The sequence below is a fragment of the Heterostelium album genome (assembly GCF_000004825.1).
Source record: "Heterostelium album PN500 unplaced genomic scaffold PPL_contig15, whole genome shotgun sequence".
NCBI lineage: Eukaryota > Evosea > Eumycetozoa > Acytosteliales > Acytosteliaceae > Heterostelium > Heterostelium album.
Window position 1 is genome coordinate 632,427 of NW_008805092.1, and position 22,747 is coordinate 655,173.

General features: G+C 31.6%; 7 protein-coding genes and 1 non-coding gene across 8 annotated transcripts; 4 read left to right on the forward strand and 4 right to left on the reverse strand.

The window, feature by feature from the left end:
* Window positions 1-188: 188 nt before the first annotated feature.
* Window positions 189-1,214, reverse strand: PPL_06433 (Collagen triple helix repeat protein; the record flags this gene model as incomplete). Its single annotated transcript, XM_020577290.1, has 1 exon — window positions 189-1,214. One exon carries the CDS (start codon window positions 1,212-1,214, stop codon window positions 189-191), a length of 1,026 nt encoding a protein of 341 aa, XP_020432964.1.
* A 2,906-nt stretch (window positions 1,215-4,120) lies between these two features.
* PPL_06434 (putative licheninase) lies at window positions 4,121-6,274 on the forward strand (the record flags this gene model as incomplete). The annotated part of the gene is made up of 2 exons (XM_020577291.1): window positions 4,121-6,135; window positions 6,169-6,274. The coding sequence occupies 2 exons, from the start codon at window positions 4,121-4,123 to the stop codon at window positions 6,272-6,274; spliced, it is 2,121 nt and encodes a 706-aa protein (XP_020432965.1).
* A 443-nt stretch (window positions 6,275-6,717) lies between these two features.
* On the forward strand, window positions 6,718-7,337 carry PPL_06435 (cornichon family protein; the record flags this gene model as incomplete). Its single annotated transcript, XM_020577292.1, has 3 exons — window positions 6,718-6,807; window positions 6,881-7,062; window positions 7,187-7,337. 3 exons carry the CDS (start codon window positions 6,718-6,720, stop codon window positions 7,335-7,337), a joined length of 423 nt encoding a protein of 140 aa, XP_020432966.1.
* Window positions 7,338-7,450: 113 nt separating this feature from the next.
* Window positions 7,451-10,768, reverse strand: PPL_06436 (Ancient conserved domain protein 2; the record flags this gene model as incomplete). The annotated part of the gene is made up of 5 exons (XM_020577293.1): window positions 7,451-8,313; window positions 8,382-8,970; window positions 9,022-9,288; window positions 9,390-9,454; window positions 10,639-10,768. The coding sequence occupies 5 exons, from the start codon at window positions 10,766-10,768 to the stop codon at window positions 7,451-7,453; spliced, it is 1,914 nt and encodes a 637-aa protein (XP_020432967.1).
* Window positions 10,769-11,040: 272 nt separating this feature from the next.
* Window positions 11,041-12,622, forward strand: PPL_06437 (uncharacterized protein; the record flags this gene model as incomplete). Its single annotated transcript, XM_020577294.1, has 4 exons — window positions 11,041-12,194; window positions 12,290-12,321; window positions 12,525-12,566; window positions 12,588-12,622. 4 exons carry the CDS (start codon window positions 11,041-11,043, stop codon window positions 12,620-12,622), a joined length of 1,263 nt encoding a protein of 420 aa, XP_020432968.1.
* Window positions 12,623-14,613: 1,991 nt separating this feature from the next.
* Window positions 14,614-17,122, forward strand: PPL_06438 (uncharacterized protein; the record flags this gene model as incomplete). The annotated part of the gene is made up of 4 exons (XM_020577295.1): window positions 14,614-14,862; window positions 14,982-15,092; window positions 16,905-16,949; window positions 17,105-17,122. The coding sequence occupies 4 exons, from the start codon at window positions 14,614-14,616 to the stop codon at window positions 17,120-17,122; spliced, it is 423 nt and encodes a 140-aa protein (XP_020432969.1).
* Window positions 17,123-17,592: 470 nt separating this feature from the next.
* On the reverse strand, window positions 17,593-22,550 carry PPL_06439 (RNA polymerase II C-terminal domain phosphatase family protein; the record flags this gene model as incomplete). The annotated part of the gene is made up of 7 exons (XM_020577296.1): window positions 17,593-17,742; window positions 19,657-20,241; window positions 20,344-20,520; window positions 20,595-21,073; window positions 21,141-21,415; window positions 21,499-21,867; window positions 21,940-22,550. The coding sequence occupies 7 exons, from the start codon at window positions 22,548-22,550 to the stop codon at window positions 17,593-17,595; spliced, it is 2,646 nt and encodes an 881-aa protein (XP_020432970.1).
* Window positions 18,771-18,844, reverse strand: PPL_06440. The gene has a single exon. It is a non-coding gene; the product is annotated as a tRNA-Val (tRNA).
* Window positions 22,551-22,747: the final 197 nt, after the last annotated feature.

The following is a 22,747-nucleotide window of genomic DNA, read 5'->3' on the forward strand; positions in this document are numbered from 1 at the left end:
TTCATCTTCGTTGGTGTAAGTTCACATAATAAATGAGGGTTTAAAATTAAAATAATATTAAGAATTTATTCTGAATTCAAAATTCATATTAAATAATACAATAAATTCAAAAGATAAATTAAATTGTTGTGAATGATAATATGTAGTTTATCATTAAGAAATTATTTATTTTTAAAAATTAGATTTGATTAAAATACTAACATTAACATTGCTATTAAAGCCATAATGATCATCTTGATCGAGTTACTTTGAAGTCTATCAGAATCGTTCGAAGATAACAAATCAGTTTCATACTCTACCAATTCAATAGAATCTCTACCTATAATCATTCTAAGATATTTTTGTTGGCTAGAGGTCTCGGTGGTAGTTGTGGTACCAACTGTATAGGTTACTGTAGTAATGACATTCGAGAGACCATGGTATCTCCATGTGGTGGTCTCTGTTACTGTAGTGGTCGAGTAATCAGTAGAGATTGTGGTAGTGTTGATAACAACTGTGTTGAGTGATGACTCTCTAACAGTTATTGTATTGGTAATTGTTTGATAATCATTATTTGTTGTAGTTGTCAATGTCTTGAAAGTATATCCAGATGGGAAAGGTCCTGTAGTTGATGAGGTCCAATTACCTGATGATCCTGATGATCCTGATGTGGTCCAATTACCTGATCCAGTGGTCCAATTACCTGATGATCCCGATGATCCTGAAGTAGTCCAATTACCTGATGATCCAGTGGTCCAATTACCTGATGATCCCGATGATCCTGATGTAGTCCAATTACCAGATGATCCTGTGGTCCAATTACCTGATGATCCAGTTGTCCAATTACCAGATGATCCAGTTGTCCAATTACCTGATGATCCCGATGATCCTGAAGTAGTCCAATTACCTGATGGTCCAGTGGTCCAATTACCAGATGTTCCTGATGTGGAAATCCATCCCGATGATCCTGATGTAGTCGAATTACCAGATGATCCTGTGGTCCAATTACCTGATGTAGTCCAATTACCAGATGATCCAGTGGTCCAATTACCTGATGTTGTCCAATTACCAGATGATCCAGTGGTCCAATTGCCTGATGATCCTGAAGTATGTTTTCCACTTGTAGTGTTTCTACTAACACTTATAGGAACTTCTCGTACAGCACCAACGAGGTTGAATAAAGTAATAGTTAACAATAATGAAGATATGAAGAAAATTGATATATTTGTTTTCATTTTTAATAGTGTTTTTTAAATGAATTTGATTTGATATCTATAGTTCTAGAACTCTATATATACTGAATTAATTTTAAACTAAAATATTCTAAATAGATCCAATACCTTTTCATTTGGGATATTGATCAAATGCCACGTTTTGAGGAGAACATCATAAGTTTAATATTCAGATAAAGATCGGATTCCTCTCTTGGACTCTTGAGAATAAAGCATTTAAAATAAAAACATTTTTTTAATCCAAAGAATAAAGAGTAAAATAAATTTCTTTTTTAATTATTCTTTGGATTTAAGCATCAATCGAATAATATATTATAATAAAATAGTTGCAACGTTTAATACTCTTTATCTGGGGGAATTGAATCAAAGACGTACCAAAAAAATTTTTTTGTGTGATTTTAATTTTTTTTTTTTGCAACGTTGACATGGAAAGTAATACAATTTTATATCTATGAGTTTCAAAACTAAATAATTTTTTTAAGATTTCTTTGCTTTAGGACCATGAAAAGTTAAAAATGTTTAAATGTAACGCAATTTTGCTATGATCAGATCATAAAAAAAACAAAAAAACAAAATTTAATTTTATTGGAGACACTGAGTAGTTTGGCAATCTCTTCTCACTACTCTTACTATTGAGTAGAACTCAAAAAAATTGTATTATTATTTCTAAATTTATAAATTAAAAAATTAATTAAAAAATAGTTTTTTAAATTGTAATAAACAAATCAATTCTTATACCATTTTGATGCATTACCATCAAATAAAACTTATCTATTGAACCTGGAGCTCGGCCAATATTTTAAACATAGATGAAAAATAAATAATATTTTTACCATTCTGTAGTTTAATTTTAAAGATTCTTCGAAGTTCCCAATTCTTTTTAGTGATATAATGATTAAAATCAAAAACATAGAATCTGTAAATTCACAATTTTGAACTGTAGGATATCATAAATTCTATATAAAGTAGATTTTAATTTAATTATTTTAAATAAGAGATTAAGTTGCTGATGTCAGTAAATAATGGTGGTGATTATTGTAAAGCGAGTATAAAGTAAAAATAAAACGATATTTGATCATCTTATCAACCTTTTGTGGAAGTTAAAAAACCTATTAACTTTAACAAGTAAAAATATGATCTAAATTCTGATTATTCTTGCTTTTTACCTCTTTCTTATTTGTATATATGTTTGTGATGGGGTTTTTATAAATTTAAAAGGGTAAAAAAAAATATTAAAAAATGATCAAACAACCACACTCTAAGAATGAATTTAAATAAACAAATATGTTAAAAAGAGAAGTGTTTTTAATGTGTTAAACAACCACTAATTTAATTCAACATACACCTAACACACACATTAAACCCTTAAAACAAAACAGTGCATATCAAAAGAACTGAAATCAAATATATTAAAGAAATGAGAAAATGGAAGTGAATTGTTAACACCACACTCTTGAAAAAAAAACAAATTAATAATTTGTTAATTTAATTTCGTGCGATCATCAAATCAAATCATACATGAGTTCTCAACTCGGTCACCCTAGAATATTCTAGATAAATATATAATATATTTAAACATATTGACACGAACACAAAATTAACACTCACACACATTCCACACTACTCAAAATTAACACACACTCTGATCCACAACAGACTATTTTCAGTGTTGTTGCTATTAAATGATAATATTGACATATTATATTACCAGTCTATCCTATCTTACTTGTTTTGATCAATATGATTATCATCAATATCATTATTCTAAAATCAATAAAATAAATTTGAATATATAATTCATTTAATTTGGAGGTGAATGATTATTATGATGATGGGGTGCTATTTGAATTCAATTAAAATGAATAGTAAATGATGGACAAGTCTGCAATATAAACAACAACAACTGGAAATTAAACCATTTCATTAAAAACTTTAATACAGATAATCAAAAACATATTTATTATTTTACTAAACACATAAACATACAGATACACACAAAACAATTAACCAAAACATAAATCACACACCCCGTTTAATAACTTATTTTAGTCTCTCTTGCTCACTCACCAATCCAATCCACAACACAAAAAAAAGAAATAGAGAAAATAAATAATTATCAAAACAAAAATTAAAAATAATTAAAATTATATAATTTGTTCTTAACTATTATTTCTATTCATTTTATTAAATCACTACCATTTCTATTGTTTTGAAATTTTATAAATTTTATCTTATCTATTCACAAACAAATCTTTTTTTTTTTAATATTATTTATTTGTTAATCAATTCTGTTCTGTTTTTTTTTGATCTTTATTTTAATCTTTAATTATTATTCCATTGTATCATATATAATACTTTATATATTTGATATCAAACCATAAATCACAGCAGTTAGAAATAACTATTGGAAATTAAATTGTCCGACGACTCTTTGGAATTGATAAATCATTCATTATTTTTTTTTAATTAATTTGTAAGTATATTTTTAAATTACAAACTTTTAAGTTAAAAATAACAATAATAATAATAATAATCATATCATCATCATCAATTATAAAAAAAATTATCAATAAATCAATCAATCAATAAATAAACAAATAAAAAAGATAATTTTAATTAACTATTTAAATCAATCATAAAAATCACTGTTTAATTTGTTATTTATTTATCTATCTATCCAAATAAATAAAAACAAATCTATTTTATTTTAAAATTACTTTTTATAATATTACATTTCTAAGATTAAATCAAATATTTAATTATTATATTAATTTTATATTTTAATTTCTCAAATTTTCCAACAGGTTAATATATATATATATAGATATAAAATTGTATTAGTATTTTTCTATTTACTCGAAAAAATTGGAAAATCAAAATAAATAAATAATTACCAACACTTATAAAAAATGAAACCATTGGTTACAAGTACATTGGTTATATTGTTGGTTGTGTTGGCTAGCTTGGCGATGGTCAATGCTACGGATGCAGCCAATTCCACTACCGCCACTACAACAAGCACCGGTAAGACTGTTACCACACCAAGTCCAACGCCAACCAAAGCCACAACTAAACCAGCAGCAGCAACAACAGCCTCTGCGACAGCAGGCAGTTCCGAACCAACCACCAAACCAACAACCAAGCCAACCACCAAACCATCTACCACCTCTGGCTCTACGGACAGCAGTGTAAGCGAATCGTCCACCTCTGACGATGGTATCGGTGCATGTCCATCCAACTACTCGATGAATCCATCGAGCGATGAAAACGTGCGTGCCATGGTTGATTTCTTCAATCAACGTCCATACCAATTCTGTAATCGTGACTCCACTCTGGTGCAATTCGGTAGCGACGGTGATATTCCAACTCTTCAGATGGCCGTCGACAAATGTACCGATAAATGTGATATTCCCTATCGTTGCTCAGAGGTCCAATTGACCGACAACAAATATCCACCAGGTAATTTTTCTGCCAATCTACGTGTTTCCAATGTGCCGGGTGTCACAACCAAGATCTACATTACCGACGGTGTCTACAGCAAGGAATCGACTGCGTTCATCAAGATCACCGGTTCCAACACTACCTACCCAGTGGTATTCGGTGTTGTTCGTGGTGGAACATCGACTTCACAGCAACCGGTGCGTAACATCATCGGTATCGACGTCACCAACACCTACAACAACTACAAGATCGTTTGGTCAGAGTACAACGTTGAATTCTTGCTTAACAACAACTCGATCATCAAATTCGGTAATCCAATCGGTGGAAATGTTTTGCATGCCAGTTTCTATATTAGTACCTACGTGGACAAGAGTCATTTGGATATCAGCGCTGAACTGCCAACCGCCACCCTGATTAAATCGGTCGATGTCATTCCAGATCCAGAGTATTGTGCGAATACCGATCCACAAGACAAAGGAAACTACATTCAGAAACGTGATCCATACGCTTTCTACGATGCCAGTTGCACCTACAAATATCCAGATTGGATCTACAATGATACCATGTCGGAGCGTTGGGTCGACGCCACAACCTCGTTCCACAACAATGCCTGGACACAAAAGACACATCGTGGACAGAACGCATTCCGTTTCGATCTCAAAAAGTCAACCAACGTCTACTTCAAAGCAAAGAAAGCATTCGATAAGACCAAATACAAATTCTTGTCGTTCTGGATCACCAATGGTGACGGTGTCAAGGATTCTCAGATCGAAGTTTGGATTATGAGAAACAACTCTGCACGTGGTTCGGTCAACTTGAACGACTACATCATCGGTGGAATGACTGGTGAAGATTGGCGTAAAGTAAACATTCCCATGAGTAAATTCAGTGATCCCGCAAACAAGAACGAAAAGATCTTCCAAGGTTTCATCTTCAAGAGTGTCGTCGACAGCGCGTACAGTGGATACGCACTCATCGATGATCTCAACCTAAACAACGGTAAGATCTGCCAGGAGAACGACACACTGCTTACCATCTACAAGCGTGGTAAGCTTGGAGACGGTGTCGTATTGAACAGTGAAATCGATCTCAAGGCTGCCGACGACGACAAGACTCTTGTGATGAGTTGGCCACTCCAGTCGGCGACACGTGTCAGCTTGTCGTTCACCAACGGAACCATCGACACCACCGAATACAATGGATTGAAGATCTCGTTTAAATATATTCCCGACAACAACTTTGAGTACTACGGCAATGAGGCGGATCCAACTCAACGTCCACGTGCACTCCAAGCGTACATTATGTTCACGGTCGCTGGCAAACCAACACAGCGTATCGGTCTCTCTGAGTACTACGGTGGACAATTCGAATTCAACAAATGGATCGATTTCTACATTCCATTCTACGAATTCGGTCTTTGGGATGGTGCTGAAGTCGATGGATTCCAAGCGTACACCGATCTTTCCGATATTCAAGGTGTCATGTTTGTCAACAACGTTGCATTCTATAAATATAGCACCGATCCAAACGCAGACGATGGTTCACCCGCTGTTAGATTATCAAGTACCAATGGATTATTTTTATTCGTCATACTATTCGTTTCAATACTGTTACATCTTTAAACTTATTCAAATAATTTCAATATTGTTTTTTACACCCAACCTTCCAACAAACAAAAAAAAAACCTATAAAACTACCTTACTCTCGTTTCTCAAAAATATATAAATGTATTTTTTGCAAAAAAAAAAAAACACAACATATTCTTTTTTTTAATTAATTATTAAATAAATAAACAATTTATTTGTTTTAAATTCTAAATAATAATAATAATCTTGTTGTTGTTGTTGATCTTCACAAAAAATGGAAGGATAAGGTCTTGCAAAAAAAAAATTGCAAAAAAAATTTTTAAAAAACCCAATTTTTTTGTCAAGAATGTTTTTTTTTGATTCAAGACCAACTGTAACTTCAATTAATCATTTTTTTAAACAATTGTGTACAGTTTAATATAGATATAAATATAAATAGTATTTATTTTTTTTTAATATAAAAGTAAAGTTTCAGAAAAATGTATGAACTTTCAACTACTGGTTTCGATTATACAATGCTTTTAGCATTGCTTTCTTCGGGTGTATTATTGGCAATTGTTGTCTACGAAGTAAATATCATCAATCATATTCTAATATGACAATAGAAGTTTTTATTAACAAACAACTCTGTTGTTGTTACAGTTACTCTTGTTGACGGATCTAGAAGGAAATGATATCAATTCTATAGAGTTTTGCAAGAAATACAACAAATTCATTATGCCAGAATACATCGTTCAAGCTGTTTTCACTGTTTGGTTTTTAGTTACATTTAGATTTGTTCTTTTCCTCCTCAATGCACCTGTATTATATTATCACTTCCAAAGGTGAGTAGTAGTGGTAGTTTTAAAAAGAAACATGAAAATTCAATATGTTCAATTCACAAATATCATTAACCAAATCATCATCATTCAAAACAACCTTTTATCAAATAACCTCTTAAAATTTTAGATATCAAACTAGAACTCATAAGAACGATCCAACAAAAGTATATTCACACACCAGTAAGATGGGTAACCATTTAATGCTCAAATTAGTATTCTATATGGTTATGTTCTTTATTTATCTTTTTGTTTTATTATTTAATTTCTTTTCTGATTAAAGATTCGATAAATTAAATATTAGTAATAAAAAAAACAATATATAAACATATAATTATTAGATAAATAAATTATTTATTTATTGATTATTTATTTATTTAATCAGAATTTGATATTAATGTGGTTGGTGATGAAGAAAAGGTTTTCTACCACCTACATCATCTTCGTCTTCTGATGATACATCGATTACAGAGTGAGTGTTGTTGGTTGTGGTGGTTGTAGTTGTCTTATTGGATACATTGTTATTGAGAATGGTGTTGTTGGTTGCACTATTTGATTTACTTAAACCACTACTCAGTCCGTTGTTGTTGTTGTTGTTGTTGTTGACGTTGTTTGCTGAGGTATTTGGGGAGCCACGAAAGCTAAGTTGGTTGGCTGGTGGGTGTGGCGGTGAGATTGGTTCGTCGTCGACCAACGAGTTGGAACCAGAGGTTGCCATGTGGTAGGTGGTGATCGATGTCGAATCGATGTCGTTGTTGTGTTTCTTAAAGACGTGGCTGTTGTACTCGTCGGCAGTGGCACGCATAGCAGTGTCGTAGGCACTCTTGCTGATACGCAACAACTGACAGGAGTGAGAGATGACGCGAGCAGTGAATTCCGGAGTGAATTGCTCGGTCTTTAGTGCGTTGACACCGAGTGTAGTGAAAGGACCACCCTCACTGACGAATCCTTCGCTACCCGACTTGATCTCCAACTTTCCTTGCAGGACGATAGTGAAGTACTCATCGACGACACCACGATTGTAGATGACAGTGTCACCCTTCTTGGGACGCTCAAACTCACCAACAATAACACCCTTACTGGACAACATCTTTGAGAATGCCTGCTCCGATATCAGCTTGGAAGCAAACTCTGGCATGCTTCCAGAGAGGAAAGAATAGATGGCAGTCACTTGTTGTGGTGATAGCTTACTTGTAGTTCTTTTAGCTTGTCCATGGAAACTACTGATTGTCTTGTAATCAACACTTGTAGTATTTTCTAAGATAATAATAATAATAAACAAGTTAGTATAGTTCTAAACAGCAATTTCTGTAAATAAATCTTACCATAGTTATCAGCTTCATCCAAGATTTCATCTTGAAGTATTTCTTCCAATACATCTTCGAGACAAATGATTCCGAGATTCTCGTAGAATGGATCACCTTCACCTTCACTGTTTACTTTGTGTACGATAGCCATGTGAGATTTACCAGTTTTGAATTCATTTAGCATCTGTTCGAGAGTAGTGTCGTGCCATGTTTTCAGTAGTTGTCTGTGGAAGAGACCGAGTACGGTCCTCAGTGGAACGTTGTCCTCTGGGTTGAGAATAACGAGATCACGCATGTAAAGACAACCGACAATGTTTGTACGCTCGCCGTCGTACACTGGCATTCTGCTGTGTCCGTTCTCGAGAATCGATGTTAGTGTATGAGTGTCGAGTTTCGTGTCGATGTCGAGCATGAACACTTTCTCGAGAGGTGTCATCACCTGCATAACTTTCTTCTGGGCAAAGTCGAGTACACCGGTCAACAAGGTGACGTCGGAACGCGAGACACCCGACTCTTGTGCGTGGGTGCTGTGGATGTCGAGCAGCTTCTTCAACTGCTGACGCGAGTAGATCGTACCCATCTCGCTACCGAGCATCACATCGAGTGCCTTGCTGATGGGATAGGCGAACGGGAAGAAGATAAAGATAAAAATATATACAATCCAGATGGTGTGTGCACCGACGGCGAGCGCGTGACGCGAGCATGCAGCCTGTGGTATAATCTCACCGGCAATCAAAATGATAGCTGTCGACAAGAGGAAACCAACGAAACCAGAGGTCATATCGGCCATAAGAATAGAGAGCAGCGTATTTACAGATACATTTCCAAGCAATAGCGTACACAGCAGTAGATTACCACGTTGACGAACTGGATAGATCTTTTTTGCATACTTTGATTCCGATGGAGACCCACTAGCTATAACAATCTAAAAAATTTTAAAGAAAGAAAGTAAAAAACAAAGAAAAGATAAAGATATATAAGTAAAAATGAATTGTCAATCTATAAAATTAAATGATAGATAGTTACCTCTAAACCAGTTATATCTAAAGACATGATACCAAGCGTCAGACCTGCAAAAAGACCTGACAGTGCTACTAGAAATGTAATGGCAGCCCATTGAAATACATAAAACTCTGCCGAATGTGCGGCCATATAATAATAAACGAATTTAACTTATATTTGTTTTAAGAAAAATAAAATGAAATTATTGATTATATTATTATTTTATGTGAATATTAAAAAATACAAAAAAAAATGATTTTTTTTTATTTTTAAAAAAGGTGTAAATGTGTATGTGTTGAGTGTGAATATAAATAATAAAGAGTGTAAAAAAAAGTGTATTATTTTTGTAATTTATATATCTTTATAAATTATTTGTCTAAATATCTAAATTATATAGTTTTGTAATATGTTTGACACCAAACCAAAGGTTGAAGGTCTTTTTATTATGTTTTTTTCAAATTATTAATGGTGCAGTTGTGGGAATAAAACACTTTCAATTTGAAAAAAAAATCAAAAAAAAAAAAAAAAAAGTTTAATAAAATTTTTGATAATAAATTTCAAACCAGGATAATAATAACTTTTCATTAATAAAACTATGATCTAGATGTTAAAATTTTAATTTTTTAATTAATTAAAGATAAGATTTAAAAAATTGAAGAATTAAGAATATTTTTATTTTTCTTTCTACTCTTTCATTTTCATTGTTAATAAATAAATTGATCACCTTTATATGTGCAATTCCTAAAAAAGGTTTTATCTTTTGAAAAAATCAAATTCCAAAATTACTAGAAATTGTTTTTTGAATCCTCATTTTGATTACCAATCATAAAAAATCATTTTATTGTATGTACATTATTTTTAAAAAGAGATATATAATATTTATTTTTCATTATTTATTATTATTATTATATAACTAGTTATGGAAACAAATCTATTTTTAAATGTTTATAAAAATAAATTATTAAGAGATATCATTTTCGCAGATATAAAATGGATTCATAGAGAGGTCCTTCAGTTGAAAAAGATATTCAGTTGGACAAGAGTAAAGAACTTGACACACATACAGGCGAGATACGGTTATTTCGATATGATTAAACAGTTCTACAATGACCAATATCAATATATGGATAGCGATTGCAAGTTGATCAAATATACTTTGAGGGAATTCGTAATCACTCCGAATCTCGAGATGATACGGTACATGTTGGAAACGAGAAAGTTGTGTTTGGAATCACTCTACAAGACAACCGATGTCGATCCAGATCTACTTTACTACGGCTCGAAGCATGGTAATCTCGATATCCTGGAGTTGCTGTCGGAGCTGGAGTCGCGTCAGCCCATTCCCAATCGAAAGACCAAACCGTTTCAATGGAAGTATCACGAGGCACTTGAGATTGCTCCATACAGTGGCGATATGGCGGTACTAAAGTGGGTGTTTGACAAGTTGATCAACCTCAAGGGTACCGATCGTAAATCGATTCAACTCAGCAGAACGTTGTGGCATGCATCGATCGTCGGAAATCTAGAGATGATAGAATACCTCGTGCCAAATCGAGATCACTATCAAATTATTGTGGACGGTGCATTGGATGGCGGACATCTGCCGATTCTATTGTGGGTGGAAGATAGAATTGAAAAGGATAGAGCGATAACCAATTGTAAAGATGAATATAAAATGTTGGAATTCTCTATTAACAAAGCAGTGGAATCAGGAAGCATCGAGGTTTTACAGTTTATCCTAACTAGACCAGATCAAATTACCCGTATGTATGAAGATCTATGGAGTATTGCTGCGGAGCACGGGCATCTCGAAGTTTTAAAGTGGATGAAAGACAATTTGCCAACCAAGCTTTGTACGCCAAGAGCTATTGACAGGGCAATTGAAAATGGCAATATGGAATTGGTAGATTGGATGTTGAGCAATCAAGAAGAAGCAGGTTGCACAGCTGCTGGCTATGGATTCGCCATAAAGAACAACGATCTGGCAATGCTAAAATACCTTCACAAAAAGTGTCCTTTGCTCATCGAAGAGAAGGACTTTGAGTTTGCCATTTCCAAAAACTTTTTGCCGCTAGTCGAATGGATTGTGAGAAACGTTGGCACCTGCAACTTTAGAAATGCCATCGATATTGCTGCGTACAACAATAACTTTGAAATTGTAAAGATACTTCATGAGTGTGGTCTGCGATGTACCACACGTGCAATGAACTGCGCAGCCAAAGGAAACTTAGATCTTCTGAAATTCTTCCATCAAAATCGTAGTGAGGGTTGCACAAGCTTGGCTATGCACAATGCCGCGATTAATGGACAATTAAAGATTGTAGAGTTTCTTCATGCCAATAGAACGGAAGGATGTAGAGAAAATACGTTAGATGAAACCGCTGGAGCAGGACACCTAGATGTTGTCCAATGGTTCCACAGAAATAAAAAGAATCTAAACTCAAATATGGCGATAGAGTTGGCATCTGCTGGTGGCCATCTAGATGTTGTACAGTGGTTAACCAAGAACAGAACAGAACCGTGCACCTATTTGGCATTGAACAAAGCAATATCAAATGGACACCTTAATGTTTCTCAATATCTATACGAAGAGCATAATTTGCAATGTGATAAGCTATATATTTTTGAAGCAATGTCAAAGTTACACTTCCCAGTCGTGGAGTGGGCAATCACAACCTTTAAACTGCAGTTGTCTACTTTCATTGGTTTTGCAAAAACATCACAGAATACAAGAGCTTTGACAGCACTTGAAAAGCTGAAGCCAAAGCCAGAAGAAGCTCCAACTACACCAGGTTTACCTCCACCAGAATTAGATAATACCAACAAAATGCAATTAAATTAATTATATTTTTTTTTTAATTTGAAAAACCTTTTTTTTTTTTTTTTTTTTTTTTTGAGTAGTTTCTTCATAATATTTTTAATAGTGAAATGTTACATGTATTAAGTATTTCAATTTGTATTTTACATATTTAGTTGTTTTTTTTTTTTCATTAATAAATATTTTCAAATTTCGTTTCATTGGTTTTGTTTATTTACTTTACCAAAAAGCAGTGATAATTTTAAATTAGTTGTTTTATAGATCTTTTAAATTAAATTACATTTTGACAAGATCACTTTCTTAAATTATAAAAATTTTTGTTTATTTTAATTATATTTTAGTCAAAGAGAGTATCCACTTCAGTGATAAGGGAAATTATCATTGTTATTTATTTTTTATTTAAGTAGAGTTAGAATCTTCTTCAATTAAACTTTTTTAATCTTCATTCCAACTTTTTTTTGCTTTTTTTGGTATACCAAAAATGATATTTTGTAGGGTTGTACTAAGTCATCTCAAAAAAATTAACTAAAGTAATAAAATATTTACTAAATCATTTGATAAAAACATAATAGAGTGTTTTAATTTTTTATTTGATAACGTATTTATTACTTCTTTACAGCCCTGGTATGGATGAGTCTTTCTTGGATTGAGCAAGTTTGGTAGTGAGCATTTTAGATGGAACTTCACCATGGAGTTTTTGGTTCAGCCTATTATTCTCAGATCATGCGATGCATTCTTTCAACATCCCAACTGGTATAAGCTTTTTTTTTTCTGCAAATTGATTGCTATTTTGATTATTATTATAATTATTTTAGTTATTGTTATAATATAGATTTTTAAGTTGATGAGAATACTTATGATTGAATTGGTTAATTGAAAATGAAGAGAAGAAGAGGAAATAATAGTAGGCTGACATTTGAGTGGATACTTGTTATTTAAGTTTGGATTGTAAGTTACTGATACTGTTATTTATAATTAATTTATATACAGATATGTGCTATAAATGAATATATATTCATTTATGATAGATTCGTTAGATAGTAGGGTATTTTCGTGGAGAGGAGTACCGCCAAAATAGGATTTACAATAGAATTTCCAGATATGATGAAATACAAGTGAAGCGAGAGTAGTGATGTTGTCCTTTCTTCTTACCAAGTGATACGTATCTTCCATTATCCAATCGAACCGTAGACAACCTGAAGCTGTAGGGAATCAAGAATGGTGTTAAGATTAATCTTTCATAACTGCTCGACAATTAAAGAAAGTATGGAAATATGGGTCAGAGCAGTGTGTGAAGCACAGTTCACATTCTTTGTTTTTGTTGTAAGCCAATCCAGGGAGCGAACGAGAGAAGAACCGGAAGACAGTGTTTCGTCCACGCTGGTGTTTGATAAGCCTTGTGCAACACGTATGGATATTCAACAGGTTCCTACTTTCATCCTCTTATCCTTCCAAAGTTTGTTATTATACCAGTTGTCTATCTCAAATCCAATGTAGATCTATCACTTCGCCTTGTCTCAATATATGCTACAGTCTGTGGCACCAATTGGGAGTTCCTCTCATACATCTGGACAAGATCAGATCTGCTAAACCTATTCTGATTGATGGTCTACCACCCACTCTGAAGCAAATCTACGACCACCTATTGATCATCAAACATGGCATTCACCGCTAACTTATGGCCAGTTCCAACTATCTCTATCACCAACCAATTTCGACTACACATCTTGTCGACAGAATCTTGTAGAAAAGTCATGGATATTTCAGTGAACACTCATAGAAATTCCATAGAAATTCCAGAAGACGTTTATTAACGGTCCATTGATGAATCACCAACCGGAGAAGTTCTAGAATTGTTTACCAGGATGAAGTCATCAACGAATCCCGTCCAACCGATGGTAAACTAAGAGTATAAATACCCGAGAGAACTCCTTGTTTCGATATCTCATTATTAATATCGAATCAAGGTATGTTTAATTAAAAGATAATAAATAAAGTTAGATCTCATTATTAATATCGAATCAAGACCTTTTCTACATATCTCTCAATCAACCTTTTGATAAAGAGTACTATCCTAAGAGGTATAATACCTCTGGTATTACTACTTTACAAAACTTTTATTTTTAATTTTTTAATACTCTAGTATATCCTTACTCCGCGCGGGTAAAAGTAAGGCCGTAATATCATAATCATTATATACACTTATATCATTAATATTATTATAACCATTTAAACCAAATAATATTATCTACACAATTATAATATAACCATATATTTTATTATTTATCAAATTTATTAGATTAAATATTATCTATTATCTATATATGTTAGTACAATTATAAGAATCAATAATTATCTTACCTTATATATATCTATTTAAATCATATTATATCTTTATCATCTATCTATCATATACCTATAATTAAAAATATGTCAGATACCAATTCAGATATCAATAATATCTCTGTGGCTCAAACACCTAGAGATAAGTCCATATCCAATAACCATAAGTCTGTCCAAACAAATAAGAACAATGGAAAGGCTAAACCTAAGAACCAACAAATGTCTACCCAACCAAAGAAGAATAGAGGAAAGACTGTTAACAGGCATGGTACCAACCCTGGAAGTAATCGCGAACTCTCCAAAGACCATAGTCCTAAGACACCAGCAATGGCAGGTGTAAATTAGCAAGTATCATTGGTAAAAATGCATACTCCTTCATCATCAAGACTGCAGATGAAGAGTAGTAATAGACCCTTGATAGATTAGAGATCGCAGGTCTCTCTTGTCTATACAAGCAGTCGAGCACACGACCTATTACCAATAGATCCACACTATATGTTCGACAGGTTGTAAGATCAGTAGCACTTATTCATGATCGTAAGTGGCCAAAGATAAATAATACATTGGTAGGAGTGATCCTCTACAATCGCAGCCCAGTCACTTTTAACATATAAGGTAGCGCTACACCAATAGAGATAGTAGATGGCTGCCAAACTAAACAGTTAGAGTAATAAAATTTCTTGCGTTATTACTCTGGCACGGTTGCACCCACAAAAGATGGTCATGCAGCTAGCAACTACACCCACAGAAAGATGGCAATGTAGTTGACATATCCACTCCACATGATGCATAATGTGGATGTAGGGATATGAGTTGGATAATATAAAAAGATGTAACCCAACACTAGCAATGGTTTTTACTCTTAGAAGATCCCACTTTGCGGTGATACGACGTCTTCATCTTCCTTGGGGGGATGAAATCATCGAACAAAGCTCGTCTGATTCATTAAGAGAATGCGAGAATAAAGATCTGTAAGCAAACCAATTGCGGAACTGAAAGGATGGAGCACAAGTCAAGCAAATCTTATCCTGTCCTAGATTCCAAACCGCCAGACAATGGTCAATCTTCAAAGATTGAAAACAAGCCAAGACTCTGTAACGGTCACACCAAACCATAATCACCAAGTAGAAGAAGATTCAAGTGACATCAACCATGTTCTAAAGAAACTGCCAAGTATATGCCATAGTCCACTAAATACCATCTGACAAGGATTCACTGTCTTATTTCTACAACCAATCACCTCGCAGTTGATAAAAGTCCAAATTGATGTACACGACATACTCCAAGTTGTAAACATACTTCTGACTCGCCACAACGACACCAGAAGCAATAGATCAGTTGACATCCACTCCAGTGTTCGTCAGTAATAAACAATAGGTATAGTACATCAACGTTCCGATATCAACAGCACAGCACAGCACACCAAAACCAAACCAAACCAGTCAAGAATATCAAGATCATACCACAAGCTATTATAGGTTACTCCAGGATTAACCAAATATTCGTTGCTAAATCCAAGTGTAGACTGTCTAACATCAGAGGTCAAACATATGTATCCATACTATCTATGATAGCGGACACCGTCTAAAGTCTACACAATTCACTGTAATCGCATTCCAAAGTCCTCATAACGATCAGTAGTTATCGCAACCATAGCCATAGCTTGTCATTTTAGTCGATCTTCCAAAGATAATACATCGACTAAACACGTTGCCAAATCAAATTGATTAAATGTATACAAGTATCGAAGCTACTGATAGATCCAAGACCAATTCATCAAACTTCATACAACTGCTAGTAATTCTAATTTGACTGACTCTATTTCATCAAAATGGCACTTCTTAAATGGTGGAATAAGTAACAGTTAGAACAATAGTAGGAATTTAAACAAATATAAGATCTCTTTTTCATTGTCGGATATCAATATCACGATGTGAGATCATCAACTATAAGTCATACCTATATATCAACAAACATAACAATCTATAGTGAAAGATTTCATCCAATCTACAACTGTCAACAGATGTCTCTTTCTAGTAATAATAATAATAACTATATCATTCATGTCGATAAAAAACAAAATAAGTACGATTGATTGATCAACAAAATTCAGCAAAATTTCAAAAAAATTTTTTAAAAAAAAAAAATTTTTCAACACACAACAAGAACTTCAACTTCTAATAATTCAACTTACAAATTCAACTTTAACCTTTATTTATCATCTCTCTTCGTGTATTTCTATCCTGGAAGGGAATGTGTAGAAAGGTCATGGATATTTCAGTGAACACTCATAGAAATTCCATAGAAATTCCAGAAGACGTTTATTAACGGTCCATTGATGAATCACCAACCGGAGAAGTTCTAGAATTGTTTACCAGGATGAAGTCATCAACGAATCCCGTCCAACCGATGGTAAACTAAGAGTATAAATACCCGAGAGAACTCCTTGTTTCGATATCTCATTATTAATATCGAATCAAGGTACAGCAAAAATCTATGAAACCGGACAGAGGTTGGAAAATACCAAACATTAATACATTTATTTGTTATAGAAATTAATAAATATATTCTAAAATAGATCTTTGTTAAAGATTAATTATTAGAAAAAAATTGAAACATTTACCATTTAAAAAAAAAATAAAAAAAATAAAAAACAAAAATTATCTGTGCAATATTTCTGAAGTGATAAAATATTTTTTATTTATATACATTTAAATTGATTTAAAAGAAAACAATTAATAGGATCTTCAATAACCTTGGTTGAGGAATACTTGATTCAATATGTTTGGCATTGATTGATATAGTGATTGGCAGTACTCCGGTGTCATTTCATATCATCACTATTAACATTATTTAAGAGCTCTATTGAGTTTAGAATGAATGGCATCTAGTAAATATATATTATCTCAAGAATACCCAAGAATTTTAAAAAACATTCAGGTCCTGACTGGTTTGTATATATATCAAATTTAGTTAAGAATGCATTTTAAGTAAAAAATATTATGATTTTAGTATATTGATGACAAGTGAGATGTCTTGTACAGTTGTGGAATATACTAAAATTAGTTAAACAATATTACTTATTCGTCGATCTATATCATACTCTAAAATTTCTAAAAAATCTGGGAATCTAGAGCTTAAGATAGATTGTCTAAGTATCCAGTTCCATATTAAATTAATGAGAGAAATGATTGAATTTGAATCTACCACTTTCAACTTAATGATAGAATATTAGTTGTTCTATAATCAGGAACTCCTTTAAAGAATAAACTTTCTTTATACTATTCTCTCCTTGTTTTATTTTCGTTTCATCTGTTAAATTACTTTTCTAAAAAAACAATATCCTTGTTTTTGTAAAATCAGTTAAAAACCTTTACATTTTGAATATGAAGAAGAGTCTAAAAGGTTTTTTTTTGTATTATTTCTGAAAGAAATTCCTTAATCCTTTATTATTCTTCTAATATTGTTATTGATTTATCATATTAAAAATGTATTGTTATCCTTTTTTTTTTTAATTATTTTTATTTTTTTAAAAAAAATTTTTAAATTTTATTTTAAATATAATTGTAATCTTTTAAATATATACTCTTTTTTATACATATAGTATTTGTGTTCAGTACTGAGTTTGTTTTGCTTACTTTTTCTTTAGTCTTGTAAACCGTTGAAAATTAGAATTGTATTTTGAACCAATAACTTCTTGTGCCATTCAGTAATCCAAATCAAGTATTCCACAAATCTTTTATCTTTCTGTTAACATTTTACTTTGTATCATTCTTATATATAATATAATTAAATATTTCAAAATAAATTTAAAAGTACTATAATAAAAAATATTTTATTACTTCAGAAATAATGCACAAATTAATTTTATCTTTTATTTTTTTTATTTTTTTGTAAAATGATAAATGATTCAATTTCTTTTTAATTATTAATCATTTACAAAGATCTATCTTAGAATATATTTATTAGTTTCTATAACCAATAAATGTATTACTGTTTGGTATTTTGAAACCTATGTCCGGTTTCATAGATTTTTGCTGTATGTTTAATTAAAAGATAATAAATAAAGTTAGATCTCATTATTAATATCGAATCAAGACCTTTTCTACATATCTCTCAATCAACCTTTTGATAAAGAGTACTATCCTAAGAGGTATAATACCTCTGGTATTACTACTTTACAAAAATCTTCACCCAACTAGGTTTAAAATGCGCGCATAATGGGTAATATCCTTTAAAATTTGAATCAAGAATGGGAATCGAACCCATGACCCAAACCGTGTTAAGGTTTTGTGATAACCAACTACACCATCCTGACCTTTGATGAATTTTTCTTTGCAAAAAATTTATTTGTTTTTTAATTTTTTTTTTTTTTTAATTTTTAATAAATTTTTACAAAAACAAAAAGGTTATTAGAAATTATCAAACTTTCAAAAATTGATTTAAAATAAATTTGAAGTTGTCGATCATGAACTGATTTTAAGGAGAAGAAAGAAAAGAAATAGAAATACAGTCTTCCACTCTTTACTTTTTGTCTTTATTAAATCTCTAACATGTTAGTTAAAAAAGATGATATCTTAGATTTAATCCTTTCTACCTATTAAGAGTTAAATTCAATTCCAGAGGGACGAAACATAAGTAGACTCACTAACTATTGTTTTCATATACATGATCGGCAACTTCAAATTTATTTTATATAAAAACATACTTAATTAAAACTCTTTTATTTAACTCCTGCAAGGTAATAAATTTATTATAGAATACACTTAAACACAATAACTAACATATATTTTTGTATTAAAAACAAACACAGCCTTTTGTCTATCGATCAGAGTAATCTTAAAAGCAAACACAGCCAATCTTTGAATATTACTACTTTTTATAAATGTTCAAATAAATTCTACAAATAATTTTTTTAAAATATAAATGTTTTTCATAAATCATTGACTAACTTTAAAACAGTATAAGAAATAAATATGTAAGCTGTCTAGTTTTTTATATAAATATGATTTATTCTTCATTGTCGATAGCATTTTCCAACATGTTTTGCTAAGATAATATTTAAAAAATACAAATAAATGAATTAGTAATCAGTATTTCGAGTTATATATATTTGTTGTTGACACTTACGAAATCTTCTAAATCATCATCAGCCATTTCCTCACCAATATCTTCTTCTTCTTCTTCTACTTCATCTATTTCCTCTTCATCGTTATGCTTTTGTTCTTTTCCGTTTCTGTTTAATTTGGTTGATTTTTCTTCAAAGCCATTATCAATTGAAGCACTTCCATCGATTCTCTTTCTCTTGGCACCAACTTGATCTTCTTCTTCTTCTTCTCCGGCTTGCATATCTTCGGTATGATTCGATTGCATTTCATCACTATCGACATCTTCTTCCATCTCTCGGTCAGAGTCACCACTGCTATTGCTGCCATTCTCTGAGCCAGAGGAATCATCTTCGCCATCGAGAAACTCATTCAACTCTTGATCGGCATCGTCAAACGTCTTTTTCAACTCGTCGATGTGTGTCGATATGATATTGTCCAATTTCTCTGTTGACTTTGGGGGTATGTTCTCTAGAGCCGGTTCTTCACCTTGAACAGGAAAGTCAGCTTCATCCAAACGTTGCCATTGGAAAGCAGACTGTTCAATCCAATTTTGATTAACAATTTTCAAACCTTTTGAAATTGCTTTATGTACTTTTGATGTTCCTTTCTATAAAAACAAATAATAATAATAATAAAATATCAAAAAATATATTAATAATTAATTTATAATTAATTTTCTAATAATAATATCATATCATTATAAACATACTCTTGCAGCAACAACGTGAGTTGTAGTATTAGTAATATCATTCTGTACGGTAGCACCCAATTCCTCTGCTAAAAGCCGCAGTGGTTGTCTGTGTGCTGGTAGTTGCAAAGGATAGACACCACTAAAAACCAAATTAACACCATTTAATATTTTCTTTTTTACAATTGATAATACATCCTAAAAAATTATATATAAAGATGTTAATAATCATACATTTCTATTCTTGGAGATATAAATATATATATACTTACGGCTACATGTAATTTATTTCCTTTATCATACTCTTCATAATAAATTCTATGTACTTCCGAAAGTTGATTCCAAACAGTTAAAAGGTGTTTATCATTTTTAATATCATTACTACTTATATTTATATTTCTTTCACTATTATTATTACTATTATTATTATTATTATTATTATTAGTGATTTCAATTTGTTTTCCATTATTATTATTATTATCTTTAGTTTCTTTTAATTCATCTTCTTTAATAACTTCTCCTCCTTTTGTTTCTTCATTGTTGTCTTTCTTTATCTCATTTGTTGTAGTTGTTGTTTCATTATCTTTCTCTTTATCTTTATCTTGATCTTCTCCTTCTTTCTTTTGTTCATCATCTTTCTTTTCTTCTTCTGTTGTTGTTGTTGTTCCATCACCTGATTTAGTTTGATGAGGTGAATGTTTCTCTGATGGTAATAGATTAACCATATCTTTACATCCAACGAAATATAAATCTAATAATAATATTATTATAATTAGTATAATCACTATTATGTTGTATTTTTTTTAAAGTTAACGTACATGGTGAAATTTGAACTAAATTCTTTGATCTTTTCCATACATCTGAACGGTCATCAACAATCAACACCATAGAATCGTCGCAAGGGAATAATCTCTGTAATGTTTTGAAACTCATATCGGTGGTATCATCTCTCGACAGAATTCTCTCTTTAAACAACTCTTGTTTCTCATCTATCAATTTTGCAATCTCCAAAGCATAGTTCCTCGTACCCATAGTATAAATATGTAATTCGAATTTCTTATTTACATCCTCCAAGAATTTATAAAGAAAAGGTCTAAAAGAATGAATAACAACAATAATAGTAATATAATTAGTATAGTTTTGAATAATCAACATAAATATCGATATTAGTATTACCTTAATTTAATATAATATTTCATATTTCCTAAAGTTATAGAACGTATGTTTTCTTTTTCACAATCGATGTTTCTCCAGTAAGGTACTTCCATAAAGTGTGGTTCCATAATAGCATGAATGATTGTATGATCGATATCCAATACGAGCGATAGCTTTCTTTGTTTGATAAGACGTTTAGCATTCTCATTCTCAATCTTTTGTGCTACGTTGTGTGATACCGTCAGATGAGAATGTCCATGAAGAATTGAAAGATTCGAAGGTCCTGTCTGCTTGGTCGATTTCTTCTCCGATAGATCACGACCACATGTTGCACATAATCCTTTAAATTGTACTTCATGTGAACAATGTTCAATAGTAAATAGATTATCACTAAATTGTTACATTTATAAATACATTAAAAAACATGTTATTAATTTTAAAGCATATGTTAACATAACTTACCCTTTTTTAAAAGATTTAATAGATTTATCGATTGTTGTTCTAACTATACCATCATATTGTGAAGTTAATGATGTTGTTTTTGTTGATGAAGAAGAAGAAGAAGATGATGATGATGATTGCTGATCATTGTTAGTTGGTGAAGATGGTGATTTTGGGGATGTAGGTGTTGGTGGAGTGGTACCAGACTTTATCTTAAAGATAGCAAGAGTATCACCTATATCGACACTATCACCAACACTAACACAACATCGAACCAACTCTGCTTCATTATCATATGGATATTCTATTGAAAGCATTCTATCTTTTATTTGTGATGTTCTTTTTTCTTTTCTAAATTGTTGTTGTTGTTGTTGTTGTTGTTGTTGTTGTTGTTGTTGTTTCTGTTGTTGTTGTTGTTGCTGTTGTTGTTGTTGTTCAGTAACTATAACAAATGAACTATTAAAAGGTAACGGTTTTCTAACTATTGTAGTTTCAATTGTTGTAGTTACTGCTGTACTAGTAGTTTGACTTTCACCACTATTACTATTGCTGTTTTGATTTGATTCTATTTTAGTAGCTATTGTTGTAAATGATTTATTTTTATTATCTATACTTGTTTTATTATCGATCATGTCATATCATATCATATTATAATATCAAATCAACAACTTTATAAAATTTTAAAAAATATTAATGAATTTTTAAATAAAATTAATGTGTGTGAAGTTCAAAGTTGATAAGTATAATTAAGAATGTCCATTTTTTTTCTCTATAACTAATAAATTGTGAAAAAATAGTGAATTGGAGGAGTTGATTTAAATTAATTTAT